Source organism: Lycium ferocissimum, chromosome 9, assembly GCF_029784015.1.
Source record: "Lycium ferocissimum isolate CSIRO_LF1 chromosome 9, AGI_CSIRO_Lferr_CH_V1, whole genome shotgun sequence".
NCBI classification, from domain to species: domain Eukaryota; kingdom Viridiplantae; phylum Streptophyta; class Magnoliopsida; order Solanales; family Solanaceae; genus Lycium; species Lycium ferocissimum.
This window is the reverse complement of record NC_081350.1, coordinates 61,391,831-61,409,065: the sequence shown is the minus strand read 5'-3', so window position 1 is coordinate 61,409,065 and position 17,235 is coordinate 61,391,831. Positions and strand designations below refer to the sequence as shown.

At 39.3% G+C, this 17,235-nt stretch overlaps 1 protein-coding gene across 1 annotated transcript; it reads right to left on the bottom strand.

Annotated features, from left to right (window-relative positions):
* Positions 1–14,449: 14,449 nt before the first annotated feature.
* LOC132032135 (uncharacterized) lies at positions 14,450–15,345 on the bottom strand. The gene is made up of 2 exons (XM_059421919.1): positions 14,969–15,345; positions 14,450–14,880 (listed from the first exon to the last, which is right to left on the bottom strand). Exons 1-2 carry the CDS (start codon positions 15,343–15,345, stop codon positions 14,805–14,807), a joined length of 453 nt encoding a protein of 150 aa, XP_059277902.1. The 3' UTR covers positions 14,450–14,804.
* Between the last annotated feature and the right edge of the window lie 1,890 nt (positions 15,346–17,235).

The window sequence follows — 17,235 nt, the reverse complement described above, 5'->3', positions numbered from 1 at the left end:
TTTTTTAAAGGGTGAAACTTCCGGTCGCGGGTTGAGGGAAGTCGGGTCGTTTGTCGTCGACGTGTCGACGGTCCGTGGGCGTGGCCATCAACCGCCACGAAATGTCGAGTTCGAACACGTCGACGGTACCCGACCGACTCATCGACGTGTCGACGGCTCAACGACGTGGCCGTCGATGTCGACCGGCTTTCGAGCGGTTTCCCAGCCTTCGCTTTGCTGGGCCCGATTCGTTTCACTTCTAACCCGCCGTAATGTCAAGGATGCCTACTTATATTCCTGTACACATACAACGCAAAATATCTCGTGAGTAACGCTCTGGTGCAGACTACCGAACCGAGGGTATACATCACCAATAAGCCAAAATCTACTTGAAATAAAATGGGAGGTGTAACATTAAGGCTCGGTGTTATCATCATCATCCCGCGTCTGGGGCATCCCGCATCTGAGGTAACATCGTAAATTGCCCACTGCAATGGTGTTCACATCTACGTGTTTGCCCGGCCGACTATAGCGTGGTGTGAGAAAATACATTCATATATATAAAACATGTATGAGAGCCCAAATGAAACGTTACTACTCTATCGGAGTGACATAATGTCACGACCCAACCAGAGGGTCATGACGAGCACCCGGAACTAACCTACCGAGCACCTCTGACATACATCTCATAATCATCTCTAGGTGGACCACAAAGATAGCTTATGAGTGTCATGATCTATAAGGGCATATGTCACAATATAACAACACATTTCTATATAATCATCAACAATTATGCCATCATCACAAGCCGACAATGCTGCTAAAATATTATACAACAATATGAACTAATAAGGTTAGGGGACATCTAGCTACATACATCTGTCTACGAGCCTCCATATAGAATATAGGAATCCATAAAGACGGGGCAGGACTCCGCCATGCCCAAGTATATACACAAAAGAGTAATACCAATAGACTGCGGCTTTGAAGCAAATGGAGCGCTTCGAGACTCCCCGATGAGCTCTAAGGATCGAACCTTCTCCAGCACCACGTGGGCATGAACACAACGTCCACTAGAAAGGACGTCAATACGAACAATGTACTGAGTATGTAAGGCATGAATAGTAACGTGAATATAGCATGAAGAATAGCATAGGATAAAAGAACCGTTTATACCTCATGATACCTTTTATGACATTCATCATGATTACTTAACCTTGTTCTAGAAGAAACATTTCATATATCCACATACATACCTATACAATATCGGTACTCGGCCATAATAGGACTCGGTAATATCAGTACCCGGCTATAATAGGACTCGGTAATATCGGTACTTGGCCATAATAGGACTCGATAATATCGGTATCTGGCTATAATAGGACTCGGTAATATCAGTACCCGGCCATAGTAAGGCTCGGTATCATAAAATAGCTATATACATATATAATATAAATAGCATGCATGAAAGCCTAAATAAGAGCTACTACTTTATCGGAGTGACGTAAGATAAGATCGGTAACCTCCGATGTGTCATTATCGAATCATCATCATCGCTATATCTCACCTCGAAGGAACAAGTAACATAAGGTGAGATCAACAACAATGAATAAAATTAAGAAAATCATGAAATAAGCTCAATAATCTCATAATAGCATCAACTCCATAAGCTTTGGAATCCCTAGAATGGGATCATCATCATCATCATTATCATCATAGAAAACATCTATCTTTGGCATCAGAATAACTTTGAGAATCACACATTTCTAGATTTTTAGGGATAAGGATGTTATGGAAAGCATGTGTGGATTCATCATAAAAGAATCATGCCTTTAGAAAGAAAGGGGACAGCCTTAACATACCTTTTTAGTCTCTTACTACTTAACGCTTATCCTCCCAAGCTCATAAATCTACATTCAAGAGAATTCATACTATTGTTAGGCTTATTTTCATATGCTTATCTTAAGCCTTCAAATTAAATCCTTTTAGAATCTGCCAAAATTCGAGCAGCATCTCCCCTGCCTATATCCCTAGCCCGAAAATCACAATACCAACAACCAACACTAACATCAACAACAACATCATCATCAATACCAAAATACTCCATAAAACATCCCACACGATGTTTTCCCAATGTCTCAACCAATTACTAGCCTTTACGAAGCCTTAACAACTAAATCTCCGTAATACCATTCAAAATATCAAAAATAGATAGTATCCTTACCTCAATCAAAGTTGGAAGAGCTTGAAATCTTATTTATCTTCAATAGATTCCTTCGTCCCATCAATATTTGAAGTTTAGAACCAGAGCTACAAAATCCTATACACTTCCCGAGCCTCGTTGATGGCTAACTTTAACACTTTATGACCAAAATTTGCATATGGACTTGTAGAAACATGCATGTATGTTGTGGAACGGTCTAGAGTTGGAAAATGATCAAAAAAATTACCAAAAGGGTCCTTTTATACTTGCCAAGGTCAGTTCCACCGACCTAGAATTTTCGCGCATTGTAGCTACGTGTTCGCACACTGTAGCTGGAGCGTTCGAGCACTGTAGCTGGGCAAGCCTCTGCTCCACCGGCCTAACTTGTAATGTCCATAACTCTATACTCCAATGTCATATCGATGAGCGGTTTGTTGCGTTGGAAACTAGACTCAATGAACTTCAATTTAGGTTTTTGTTCCACCTCAAAACTCCTGATGTACTAAGAGATATACTTCTCTAAATTTGACCCAAAATTTCTATCCAAAATTCTGCCAAATTTTCCCAAACTTTCGACAAACTCATTTTCTTCGATTTTCTTGATCCCAGAACCTTTAGACACTTGCTAAGAGTATTCCTTAACCTTATGAGGGTTCCATGACCTCTCCGAGCTTACGTTAGTTTACTCACGACGCAAACGAGGAGAAAATTTTCAAGGTGTAACACATAAGGTCGGTAAACCTCCGATTTCTATTATGGGATCATCATCATCATCATATCTCACCTTGGAAGTACTATCATAAGATGAGATCAACAACAATGAATAAAATCAATAATCATGTTTAAGCTTAATAGTATCATGAGAACATTAAGAAGTTTAAGCTTTGGTATCTCTAGAAACGGAATCATCATCATCATCATCATTATCATTGTCGTCACCATCATAGAGAACACTTATTAACATTATCATAAGAACCTCGCAAATTATGAGTCTCTGGTATTTCTAGGAAATAGGACATTATGGATATCAAGTATGGGTTCACAATAAGGAAATCATGCCTTTAGAAAGAAAGGGTTAGCCTTAACATACCTTGTCGTCTCCTTAACTATTCAATGCTTATACTTCTGAGCTTGTAAATCTACATTTAAGATGACTCGCACTAAGGTTAAGTCATTGAAACGCTTATAAGGTCAAATTAGATTAATTGGTAAGCTAATGGAAATCGGATATCATTTCCCTTATATCTTCTACTTCCTCCAATCTTCAAAACAACCCCCAAAACCACAATAAAACATCAACAATTCCATAATCAAAAGATTACATTCAAATTATACTCAATTCAATCCCAGAATTTCTTTTCATAATCAATCCATAACAACAACTTCATACAACCCCTTATACACTTGTATACGACAATTCCTTAACATCATTATTATCCCTCATAACAAGATTATGATCAAAACATGCTAATAATTATAACTCAAGTTAATTCACAACTCAAAATATCATCAAATGCATATTTGAACTTTTTCTCCAATTTTCTTCTCCTCAAATCTTAACATAATTACCAAACAAACTCATAAACATGAAACTAAGATGAAATTTTACCTCAAAATTCAAGAACACTTCAATATCATGGTTACTCCACCTTAAAAATACTCACCCAAACATCTTCAAGAAGAGGAGACAAGGGTAGACCTTACTTGGAAATCCTAACCACTTTGATCTTTGATTTAGGCTTGGAAATATGTTTGAATATGTTTTGGAGAGGTTTCTATACCTCTCTAGGACATGAGAGTGTGTTTAAAATGATTGAAATGAAGAGGGGTCATCATACTTAAATTCTGGAAATTTCCACTGACATTGACTTATACGGTTCGTATAATGTTAACTTGGTCGTATAACATTATACAGTTCGTATAACTAGGTCGTATAATATTATACGAGTTGTATCTTTGGCCTTGTATCTCATATTTGCATTCTGTCAGTTGCATTGGAAAGGAGACTTTTTGAACTTCAATTTATATAGGTTATGGATTCCATAACTCCTCATATTATGGGAGATATGACTCTCTCAATTTGGACCAAAATTTCTATCCAAAATCCTGCCAAGTTTTCCCAAAATTTTGACAAACTTAATTTCTTCGATTCGCTTGATCCTAGAACCTTTAGATACTTTCTTAGCACTTATTAAAGGTATTCCTTACCCTTATAAGGTTCCATAGTCTCTCCGTCTTACGCTAGTTTACCTCTGACACAACCAACGCGAGAATTTGCAAGATGAAGCATTGTAAATATTTATACAGTCCATATGCTTGGTCGTATAACATTGTACGACCAATATCTTGGCCGTATAAATTATACGGTCCGTATAGTGTGCCGTATAATATCACCGCCAAAACTGCCTTCTCTGGAAATTTTTAAAATCCTTAAATACGACCCATATACCATATTTTCCAAAAAAAAAAAAAAAAAAAAAAAAAAAAACTTTTGACGAACCTTCCCACTTCGATTCACTTATTCTCCAATCCTTCCGTAACTCACCAAACATGAAACTAAACACTCATAAACACAAGTTAAACGTGTCCTACCTTATATATCCTTGAAAAAAATCTCGGTGTCCAAAATTAAGACAGCTACGACGAATCTTAATGTAGAAAACTACAAGGTGTAACAAGTAGAGTCTCGTGGAATGGTATGTTGACGTCCATATGCATCCACGGGAGGCTATTGGGGGCATCTAGGAATCTTTCTCTTCTTTCATTCCTATCGTGTTGTCTCATTGTCTTGAAATCCAGGTTGAGTCCAATTGGTATTAGATGATTCCAATTGGTATCTCGGCGAGTCAAATTGGTATCTGCCGATATATAGTGTAAGTAGCAATAGTGTCCGATTACAAACGTGTATGTGCATGTGTAGAAGAATGCGTGAAAAATATCGAGTTTTCCCCGTACTTTATGAAATTTTGGAGTGGGCATCCTCGGCACCACTGTGTCAAGTCTATTCGCTACAGCAGCATAAGTCCCGCTGCAGCAGGTTCGTCATCTCGACACGAGTATCCGTTGTGGTGTACCCACAGTTTATTTTTGCCTCACTGCCACAAACCACGTCCCACCGTGACGAGACCGCTACAGCGACAAAACATCCGCTGCAACGAAGGCCAACCAATAGCTAGAGACTTGTTCCTACATTTTTCAAACCTGTGCAAATCAACCCCAAAAAAAAATGATATCTTAAACATGACCGTACATAAAAGATCTAGCCCTACGAGGGCAATTGTCTTACAAAACCATCCAAACACAAACATTCAATGGATCACGAGAAATAACAGCTATTAAAGTTGTCCAAACATCCAAAGCACAAAACCAAATTGAATAGAAATATTGTTTGAATGTAAGCCCTACATAGGCTGAGATAACCATGCTAAAACGGGGGAGGGGGGATCACTGGTTCCTTGGCCTGCTGGACGCCTCACCATTCTTAGATCTTGAGGCGGATTTCAGCCGGAGGTGTTAGTGTCTAGACCAGACTTGCTCAAGAAGGAGAACTGCTGGACATCGGCCTTGGTCACCTTAGGGAGCCTAGACCGCGGCCTCACTGTCTTCAATATCCTCTTGATACCCTTCCACATCCGAGCAAACAGCTTGTCCCGAGCCATGTTTTTCTTTTCCACATCAAGATACTTGCAAAGCTCTTCATGGGCTTTAGCCAATGAACCATACACACTCTAGAGGACATCCATCGAATCCTCCATCTTGGTCTGGTTGTCCATGTACTTCTTAATTTCATCCGGGCCAAACCCATTGGCTCCAGCGGTACCACTAAACAAACCCACCTCAAAAGAATGCCATGTCCAACTTGTCATCACAACCCTCATTGTGGCCAACTCGGACTCTATCCGGTCAAGGGGACCTCGGGGCTAGAAAGCATCACCTCTGTCTCCTCCGCTCTCCTCCTGCTTGCCATCACTTCCCTCGCTACCCAAGTCAATCCTCTTCCTCTTGCTTTGGGATTTGGAGCCTTCACTCTCAACGGGTCGAAATCACCATCAGAATGGACCCATATATCATTACGCTCCTTAGGGACATTAAACCGCTCGCATATCAAGGTAATGAGAGTAGAAAACATCATACTCGGGCCCGGCTTATCCAGAAAAGCTTTCAACTCTAAGATTACCTGATTACCCACGTTCACCGGCACCCCGTCTAACACACAAGCCAACACAAGACTCGAGCATAGGTGACATCATTAGTATTACTCGAGGGGCGAACTCGGCAAGACACGATTTGAAGCCATCTCTTAGCATCAGCAGTCAAGTAGTTGCTCTTAATCCCAGTCCGGTTATTGGGCTATTGGCCTAATTAACCTTACGCCTTTTTGACTCCATCACTAAGGTGTTCACAAGCCACTGACCATTGCCCTCTTGATCCTTGGCATTCATGGCATCATCGGAGTAATTGTCAAGCCCGTAGAGATTATTAATCACCTTCGCACCAAATGATACTCTAACACCCCAAAGAATAATTGCCGGGTAGGTAAGGGTCAAATCTATTGTCGGGAGCATAGGTTAAAATTCCCTAACCCAGTGAGCATTGTATTTATTCGGGGACTCCACCAATTTAGTCCATTTAATTTCATGAAGGCGAGTGTAAAATTCGAGAGCCAACTCATCCACCTGGTCTATAACAAAACTCTGCTTGGGCATTATACCCTTCGTCTTCTTCTAGAAAATGCTTCTTACACTTACCAGAGACAAATCGATTGCAGGAAGGAGGAGCATTGGGTTCAGGGAAATGGGAGGAACACCTTGCTTTTGAGACATAGTTTAGTGAAAATGAGTACCTAGAAAAGAAAGACGATATTAGTTTCATATTCACATAGAGTAACGAAGGAAAGGTTTGTATAAACTAGATTAACCACAAAAAGGTAGCAAAAGTTTTAGGTTCCACCTAGAACTTCTGCTGCAGCGGGCTTGTCCAAGCGAAGTAGCCCTTCGCCGCGATGAAATGCCCAATTTTTATTCCTTCATCATGATGAGCCAAGTCTCATCATGACATGTCCGTTGCAGCGAGATTCGAACCACTGCAGCAAACCTTCATTGTCCCCAAACCAGGAGGCCCCCATTTTAAAAATAGAACCCGAAAAGTTTTGCCAATACCAACGAATTTCAACCCTGATCAAGTAGTATACTAACGTTCATGTACTTTCCACCCACTAACACATGGTTTTAACAACTTTATGCCCCAAGATTTCTAGCAATAACAAAAAGGCATAAAATAACTACCCCACCCCAAAAATAAAGTTTTACACCAATATTCACAGCAGGTCTTTAGTAAGAAACTATTTTAAAACTATGGGGACGTTAAATAACATGTATAACTCTAGTTTCTTTTAGCCCCAACAAATCCAAAACCCTCATTCTCCACAAATATAAAGTTCTTATAGATAACTTAACATGGTTAGCCTATTTTAACAACCTAAGCATGGGAAAGGGTGGATTTTTGCAAAAAGATTAAGAAATGAAGAAGGAGGAGTGGGAAGAACATACCTTGAAATTCTGATAAGGATGGTGAAGGGAGAGTGACTCTTGTGACTCTGATTCTTGTGTTGCTTTAGGGGAAAGTGAGGAAGAGAGAAGAGAGTAAAGGGGATTATGAAGGGAAGGGAATATGGGGAGTTAGAGAGTTTTGAGAGAGGGGAATAATGGAAAATGGGGGGAGTTAAAATGGTATGAGTTTTAAATGAGGAGGGGTGAGGAGTTGAAACCCCTCCCCAAACGTTGGGTCTGTTTAAGAGGGGTGATCGCTGCAACGGTCCCCTTTCTCGCTGCAGCGAGCCCACCACGGCAAGGGACCAGCCGCGGTACTTGCCAGAAGTCTTCGCCCTTAACCTCCATTGTTTTATTTGCGTTGAGGGTTCCAATAGCGTATTCCACCCTAACCGGACTCGGACCCAATCCATAGGATAAAATGCTCCGGTCATTTGACCATGCGCATTGAATCGACCTTCCAATCTCTCGCCACTCTAGTCCGTTCGGGGACGAACGGTTGTTTAATTTATATCTGATGTAACAACCCGTTTGGTCGTTATTGAAATCCTCCAGAAACCCCGTACAAAAGTCAAGCTTCGCATTATAAAAGGCTAGGCTAATTAAAAAGTTCTGCGTAAAATTAAAATCGGGGTCAAATTCGTGGAAGTCAAAATTGTGAGCCCGCAGTCAAGACTAGGCCGCAGCGGGAAGCCCACCGCTACAGCGAAAGAGCGTGGGCCATACTTAGATAAATGCCTTATTTTGGGATTTTGTCCCACTTTTCTCCAAAACCTTATTCTAAGCCAACTTTTGTGAGGTTTCTTGGATAGAGCACCCGAGAACTTCGCCAAGGTAAGCCTCCAAACATCGTTATTGTTTACAATTCGTAAAAGAAATTCTTCCCATAGATAAAATTATTCCTCAAAGTTAGAATTTATGATTGTTGTGTAAACCTTGTCCTCATGTTCGTAAAATTCCTAGAGTTCTCGATCAAAGCTGTGGTTTAACAACGCGGTAGGAGAAGCTTACACGCACGTTCGTGGTAGCTGCTCGGCCTCAAGGTAGGTTATGGTTTACTGGAGTTAGACTTTCATTAGTAAAATGTATATATGATATAGAACTGACGGGAGAAAGCATGATTAGGTCTTCGGACAAGAAGTTCAGTTGGACATATGATAGGTTGACATTATTATCACTTAAAAGGGCTTGTAGTAGTGAGAAACTTAGCTAATTGTTCTAAGAGAGATATTAGTATTGCATGTGTAATCATGGAAGATCTAGAAGGGTTGGGCTTGATGTTGTTGCAAGCTGGTCTTAGTATAGGTTGGATTACGATATGTTTGGTGGCACGTACTTTACTATAGAAGTTTTGTTGGGGGTATGCATGATTAACATCGAGTTCTAGTATGACTTGTGGCAATTCGATTGGTACATCACTGATTTACGGCATTACTTCGTGTTTATGATTTGATTATGTCTGACTAAGACATTATGGATAATAGCTTATAATGGAAATTATTGATAATATATTGCAATGGATAATACTGATAGTAATTGAAGATGGAACATATACATCTACGTAAGGCACATTTGACAGGGGGTGACGATATGACCTTGTTGTGAACACAGGGTCCAAGGTTCGTTCTGGAACGACTGGTACAAGGACACCATGGGTCCCCTACAGGTCATGGCTATATGGGGAAAACATTACCATTTAGCATGTACATGCATAGTTGGTGAGAGACTACGTTTATTTCATTGTACTTCCGTAATTATCTCCTTTTGTATGTATGTATGTATGTATGTATGTATGTATGTATGTATGTATGTATATATGTATGTGTTCTTTCTTGTCTCTCTCTCTCTCTCTCTCTCTCTCTCTATATATATATATATATATATATATATATATATATATATATATGGTGGCTATCTCGGGGAAAACATTACCATTTAGCATGTTCATACATAGTTGGTGAAAGACTACATGTATTACATTGTACTTCTGTAATTATCTCCTTTTGTATGTATGTATGTATGTATGTGTGTGTGTGTGTGTGCATATATATATATTATGTTTGATGGTGTTCGCAAGTCTTATGGCACCGTAGTGTGGTATGATTCACTTTCGAGATTTCAAGAGTTGGATCCTTTTGTAGTAAAGTAATTGTGGCTTCTCATGCATTTAACGTTTACGTCAGGAAAAGATAAGAGTGGAATACTTAAATTGGGTTTTCTGTTTTTCATGGGTTGTGTTAATTGTTATAAGGAATAAACTATAAGTGGATAGCAGCTGAGGGCTGTCTAGAATCGTATTATCATAGTGCTGAGAGACTGCAATATAGATGAGGTTGTTGGGTTATGTTATACCTTATCATGTGGTTATGTAAGTGATAGTAATAGAGGGGCTCCGAGTAATTTCATGATGCATTGTTATTTAGTGGGAATAGCTAATATGTGTAATCACTAATTCACATATATGTTGATTCTGTTTAATTTTATATTATATTGCATGAACTAATCTTAGCCAGCCTATAATGCTTACCAGTACGTGTGGTGTACTGAAACTACTCCTGCCACATTCCTTCTGGAGGGTAGGTGTGTTTCAACTAATTGCTTGGAGGGTTCTTTATGTTGCAACGGTAGATATCCTCCAACAGCTTTTGTGTATCTCCTTCCAGACAGAAGCTATGTCATCATTTTATTTTCGGCCTATTCCTTGTATCATAGAAGCTCTTGTACATGTCTAGACTAGATCCCGGGAAATGGGAAGTTTTCTCTTGATTTTAACAAAAGGATTATCACATTTTCTACCTATTACTTATGTTTGTAGTTTCATGTTTGTAAAGACGAGTTTTCAATAATGGGTTGATTGGTAAGGGTTTGACTACTAGGTGATAATACAGTACGTGCCCGCGTGACCCGTAATTCGGGTCGTGACATTTGGTTTAGCCATATGTGCCAAAGAGCAAAAGGAAAAAAGATTTCCCATTGGGGAAGATGGTTTGTCAAGGTTTGAAAGCCACAAGCTAGTGGGGATGATTAGAACTGTCAATGTCAATATGTATAGAGTAACTATCCCAAAATTGTCTAGCAATGGGACAATCTAAAAAAATAGGACGAGTAGACTCCGTATCACGATGGCAAATAGCACAGAGGGAAGTCATGGTGATACTAAGTTTATGGAGGTATTTATTTGTAGGAGGCCGATCATGGGAGCATTGCCAGAGAAAAAATTTAAGTGTTTTGGTTTTCCAAATCCAAAGATAGTCAGTGTTAGAAGGCAGAGGTGGATTCAGGATTTGATTGTAACGGGAACACTATTATCTTTAGTAATCCAATTACTAGCGACAAAGTTAGGTGTACGACTGTTAAAAAGACTTACTGATTACAATAGAAAATTATACATAATAGCGGAATCACACCCCATACATCATAGAGAAATCACACCCGTTATGTTATTATAACTTATAACTATATTGTATTTCATAAAAAAAAAAAAAAAAAAAAGATAACCTTGAGATAAAGAGGTCTTTAGTTCAATGAAATTGAAAATAATCCGATCTTGCCTTGTGAGTTGTGGCATGCAAATACTGGATTCGACTATAGGTGACGTTCCTAACTTAGTGATTTATGAGAAATTTGATAATGGAATAATGGAAGAAGGATTTGAGAATGGGGAGAGCCAAATGAGTTTCTTTTTGCTTTTGTTACGTTGGGAAAATAAGTGAGAAGTGGGAAAATACCTTTTGGAATTTAGGGCATTTAGGGGGCAGGGATTTAATGTAAAAGTTAAATGGGAGGGGAACTATAACATCCCGTAAATTCGAGTTAGGCGTGAATGTCTAAAAATCTAGTGTTAAGATGATATTATACCTATATGAATCCATTCTTGATGAATTCGGGGTGTAAGATGATCGTTTTGAAGCGAAACCAACAATTGAATTTCTTAAGGGCTCTTAAATTCGCTAAAGTTTTAGTAGGTCTGTCTTCTGGGCAATTTTCATGAAAATGTGTTGCGAATTTGGAAGAAATTCCTCAACAAAAGTTGTAGATCTTTGAAATATATTTCCAATGGTAGGTCGCCCATCCCAAGAAAAGTTACGTACAAAAAGTTACGATCATTTTACTGAGCGAAGGTCAATTGTTGAAAACGAAAAAAATGTGTTGGGCCCGCGTCGCGGACCCAAAGCCACGGAAAAAAATCACATCAACCAAAATAAAACATGATCAGGTGCTGAACCCGCGACGCGGACTCAGCAAGGATCAGGAGTTATTTTCTGATTCCGAATTTTCTTTAAGTCCTACTTTGTTGTGTTATTTCCCACTTCGTCTCAAATCAATATTTCTGAGGAAAAGAACCCTAGAAAAGTCTCTCTAACCCTAATGTGAGTTCTCACTCAATATTGATCATTCCCACACCATATCCATCCCCTCTTGATAGCAAATCATCTCTCTAAAACCCTAAGTTCTTGTATATTCAAGAAGAGGAAGAAGAGAGGCGTGTGGGATTCCATCAAAAGGTAAGAATTTTGATTTTATGGGATTGTTATTGTTGTTTGAACTAGTCTAGAATAAACAAAGAGGTTAGGATCCACCAATGATTTCCATAAGCTTCAAGAACGGATTTAAGGTTTGCGAAAACCCTAGTTTTCGAAATTCCAAGAAAACTTCAAGAAACTATTCAAGTTCTAATCTTTATCATCTAAAACCATTGTAGTGCGATTATTGAGTTTGGGAAAGTGTGTTCGAGCGGGATTTGAGGTATGTCTCTTTTGAACATACTCTTTCGATCGGTTTTTATGAACTCTTTGGTTGTGATTTGTATGTCTCTTTTGAACATACTCTTTCGATCGGTTTTTATGACCTCTTTGGTTGTGATTTGTAAGTCTCTTTTAAAATCATTTTTGACTATAAAGGTGATTTTTATGTCTCTTTTTACAAACTCTCTTGAAAGATTGATTCTTTATAAAAGCATATTTTGAATGATATGATGTATTGGATTTACACTCTTGAAATCTATTACATGTTTTGATTAATGGTTAATATGCGTGAAGGGACGATCCCACATTAAACCTAGATTGTAACAAACCCTATATATGTATAAGATATTATGAATGTTTTCCTCCATGAGAGATGCTTAGTGATGATGGTTAATTGTTGGTATTGATGATTTTACAAAGGAACTATGACAAAGTGATCTTGTTTAAAAAAGTGGAAATGTTTTCATGATTATCTATGAAATTATGGATTTTCGTAATGACATTCTCATTGATGAATTGGGACATGGAAATCTTTTGTAAAGAAGTTATATGTTTTCAAAACATTGATTAGAATGACTTATTCTTTCGATATGGCATAATGAACTTTAATGTTATTGATGGTGTGACTACTTTGAGATAAATTGTGAATCGACTTCTATGCCATGGACCTTATTGTTGTGTTTGCCTTGCTATTCGGGAGGAAGAGTAGCCACTATGGATCTTAGTGTATTAATGCCTAGCCATTCGGGAGGAAGAGTGGCCACCGCTGGGTTCGCTACCCGGGGTGTGATTTATGCCTAGCTATTCAGGAGGAAGGATAGCCACCGCGTACTACATAGTCCGGTGTGATTTATGCCTAGTACTTCTAGTTCAAATTAAAACTACATTCAAACCCTTAAGTATAATATACATATCCATTTAAACATAGCAGAATTAGAATCCAAAAGCACATTAATCAAAAAGGTCAATGTTCGGTGTTAGAGACATGATCCGTATCCTCCCCACTAGACTCATCGACAAGAGCATGATTTATGTCAGCTTGTGACCAACGTCGTCTACCTTGGGAAGGTCGGGGTTGGCTACGAGGTTGTGACCTACGAGCATCCCCAGGACACGGGGGAATCGAAAATGGCCGCGAATTAAGTAAGCTATTAATCTGGGCTTCCATACCTAACATCTCGGCCTCCGAGGAATTAAGTGTTCTTGTTAGCGGGTCAACTTGATGCTTCGCCTTCATACTCCTTAGGATGTTGTTCCATCATCGGTAACACCTACGACTTCAAAGGCCGACGGTATCGACGAAAGGCTCGATTAGGCATCCCAAATCAGTCCATGCCTTGTTGGGGGAGCAACCTTCTCGATCCATTGTTCTTGTATTAACTCGTCGGTCATCGCGTGGTACTTGGCCGAGTGGCTCAAACTCCCAAAGTGTTGTTGAAATTCGTTACGAAATTAAAGGATACAATGTTAATAGTCTAATTTTAGTACAAAAAATATATTATTATTGTTAACTAACGACTTACCCAAGTTCGCTCATTTTGGCTCAACCCATCGGCCCCATCCGTACCATCGTGTGAGTAATCTTAAGATCTCCTTCCTCGTGTGAGTAATCTAAAAAATCCATCTTGAGGTACCGCTCGACCTCTAGAGCAATAAAATGACAAAAAAATCAAAATTAACAATCCAAAAAAAAAAAAAAGTCCGCAAAAACTACCGAAAAACAATCTAAAAAAAGTCCCAAAAAAATAAAGAACCAAAACAAACCCATAAATTTGAACCAACAAGAATAAGAAAATGTCATTTGACAAAAAAAATAAAGAAAAATAACTAAAATCACCAGCCAAATTCAACCAACACGGTCCAACAAAATCACCATCAAGTCCACCATAAATTTGAACCAACGTGGCGCATTTGACAAAGCTAAAGAAGGAGACATCCGTTTCATCAAGTCCACCCTTCACCGAGGCTCACCGAGGCTCTAGCGGCCTTCCCATTTTCACTTCGTTTCAAAAAAGTCGGATCAGTTGCCCAGTAGTGCAGTAGGTCCTTCCACCATTCATCTTGGATCCAATCAGGCTGCACGCAATTATTACGAGCTCTAAGTAACGCATCCTTAAGTATTTTCGCCGCTTTTTTCTCAAAGTTCTGCGCTACTAAATCATGATGTTCCGGCTTCTAGGAACACTTTGTCTGCAAAGAAATTAATATAATTAGGGAGCATATTAAAGGAATACCCCATAAACAATCAACATATAGTATTTTACTACAAATATTAAATACCCTAAACTCGAGAAATATCTGCTTCTTCAGTTTCACTGGCACCTTGCCTCAAGACGGAACGGCGCCTCTATAGAGTCCTTTGATCATCTTTGAAATATTTTTAGTTGCTTTGCCTGGATAGAAGCTGCATTAAAACAATAAGATAACTAGATGCTATAAAATTAGATGTCTTATAATAAAATAAATAAGTTATGCAAATTAAATAAACTTACGTGTATCCAACTGGCTCGATTATGAGACGACCATTCATATCAAAATTCAAAACCTGTGGAGGGTCTCCTTTTTTGGGACGTTCTTCGTCAGAATCAAAGCTACTTTCTTCACGCTCCGATGTCCCATCATGTGGAGTAGATGATGTCGATGGCTGTGACACAGTCGGGCTAGGAGTAACTGTCGGAGTACCACTCCTAGCTGCTCGCTGTGACACATGATAAAACTCAGGGAGGCCATGTGGGATCGTCAAAGGTGTGATGGGGGACTGAGATTGTCGTGCATGTGGCTCTGTCTGGCCTTGAGGCCAAAAATATGATGGCACTGCGACATGGCCAGTCGGCTGACTCCATGACAACCCATCTGCAACACCTGACATTGCAGGGCCAAGTGGTGGAAGGCAAGGTGCGGGATCTCTAGCTCGATCCGGGGACCGGCTCTATGCCTTACGGTGGTATATACAAATCCTTCTTTTTGACTTTTTGGGGCTTTTCGCAATAGCCTTTCCTTTTTATCTGCCATCTACAAAATAAATATAAGTAAGTGCGTAATTAAATTATGAAACAAAGATTAAATGTTAATGGTGAAATACTACGCACAAAAACAAAAAACACAAAAATGACATTAGCATTAAACTACTGAAGTTAGTAAATCTGCAAAACATTAAATACCAACCAAATACCCAAACAATATGAGACACTTATAAATCTTACATTCAATTAAGATTCAGATACTTATAAGTCTTACAATCAATTAAGTAAAACTACAGATATTAAATAGTTCTAAAATGAAATACAAGCTAATTTTTCTTCGTTTTCTTCCTCGTCGACCATTCTTCCTCATCGCTTGTTTCAATTTCATCATTTTCTTCTACTTCATCGGTAACTTGTGCTACATCCACTTCTTCGAAGTATATGTTTTGGATGCTCCGGTTCGCTTTCTAATTCCGAGTCGACTACTTGGTTAACATGTGATGTGTCGTCGATCAAAGGCGACGAGTAAAATCATTCTCAACTTCCACACGACCAACCAGCTTGGTTTTAATAACCACCACCAATCGACTTATCTGGTCTTAATGGATAAAGGGACATAGTACGCTGTTTAACATTGTGTGCAATGATGAAAGGATCGTAACCTCCGCAAGCCTCAACTTGTGCTTTTACTTCAATTATATTGCACTTTCCTCCAGTACCCTCGTACCTCTTTTTGGGGTTGGATCACGCCAAACTTTTTAAATCAAACTCTAAGAGATAAAATACATAGCAAAATTTTTCGTAAATATTCTTTCTCGTAGCCGAGAATCACGCCAAACTTTTTCAAATGAGATAAAATACGAACAAATTTATAATCATACAAAATTCAATACATAACACGGACCGACATATCGGCCGACGAAGCCACTTACGACCGACAACCAATACCCACGATGTCGTCTCGCAAAGTCTCTAACATACATCCGAAATCATAACAAACAAACTCGACTTGGCGGCCCCTCCGGAGAATGGAGCTTGCCATCTCTCGCCGGAACACCTTCTATAATAACTTTCAGCTCATCCGGGGAGTACCGCGTGGCATGAAACGCGACCCCCCGAAGACGGGGGTCGGTACGGAAAATGTACCGAGCATGTAAGGCATGCAATACGTAAAACGAACCATAATCGAAACAAACAAGACTAAAAGATAATTACATTAGTCAAAATACCGTACGCTTATTTTTCGTACACAAATAAGACATACCTGTCTCATATATCAGAAGGAGTACAGAAGGTAAGTGAGTCTACCAGAGTACTAAAATGCTTATTTTACAATTACAGATCGTATGTCCGAAGAGGTGCGAGAAAATACGGAGCGTATCCGGTGTCTCACACGTTCGACGGACGGAGCACATAACATATCGTATGCTTCGTTCGAGGGCATATATCGGACGAATACGATCGTACGTAAGGTTCGCATAATGTCATATATTGAAATTCGTAATCGCGTACGTACGTAGCTATATCGAACGTATCCCGAGTCGATGTCGTAGGTACGGACAGATCCGTAATCAGAGTCAGATGTACAGAAGTGTACCGGACAGATTCGTGGTCAGAACCGAAAATACAGAGGCATAGTAGACAGAGCCTCATCAAAGTCAGAAATGCAGAGGTAAGACATACAGAATCATGATCAGAATCAGAGGTACAGAAAATGCATAGCTTATCCGTAATATCAAAATGCATACCTTCGCATCGCAAATTATGCATAACGGACCATATATTATCATATACAT

Bases quoted from the DNA above. Each gene is read 5' to 3' on its own strand.
- LOC132032135 (XM_059421919.1), bottom strand. From the start codon at position 15,345: ATGTCAGGTGTTGCAGATGGGTTGTCATGGAGTCAGCCGACTGGCCAT. The intron at 14,881-14,968 runs GTAAGTTTATTT...GTTTTAATGCAG, and splicing joins ATCGAGCCAGTTGGATACAC to CTTCTATCCAGGCAAAGCAA.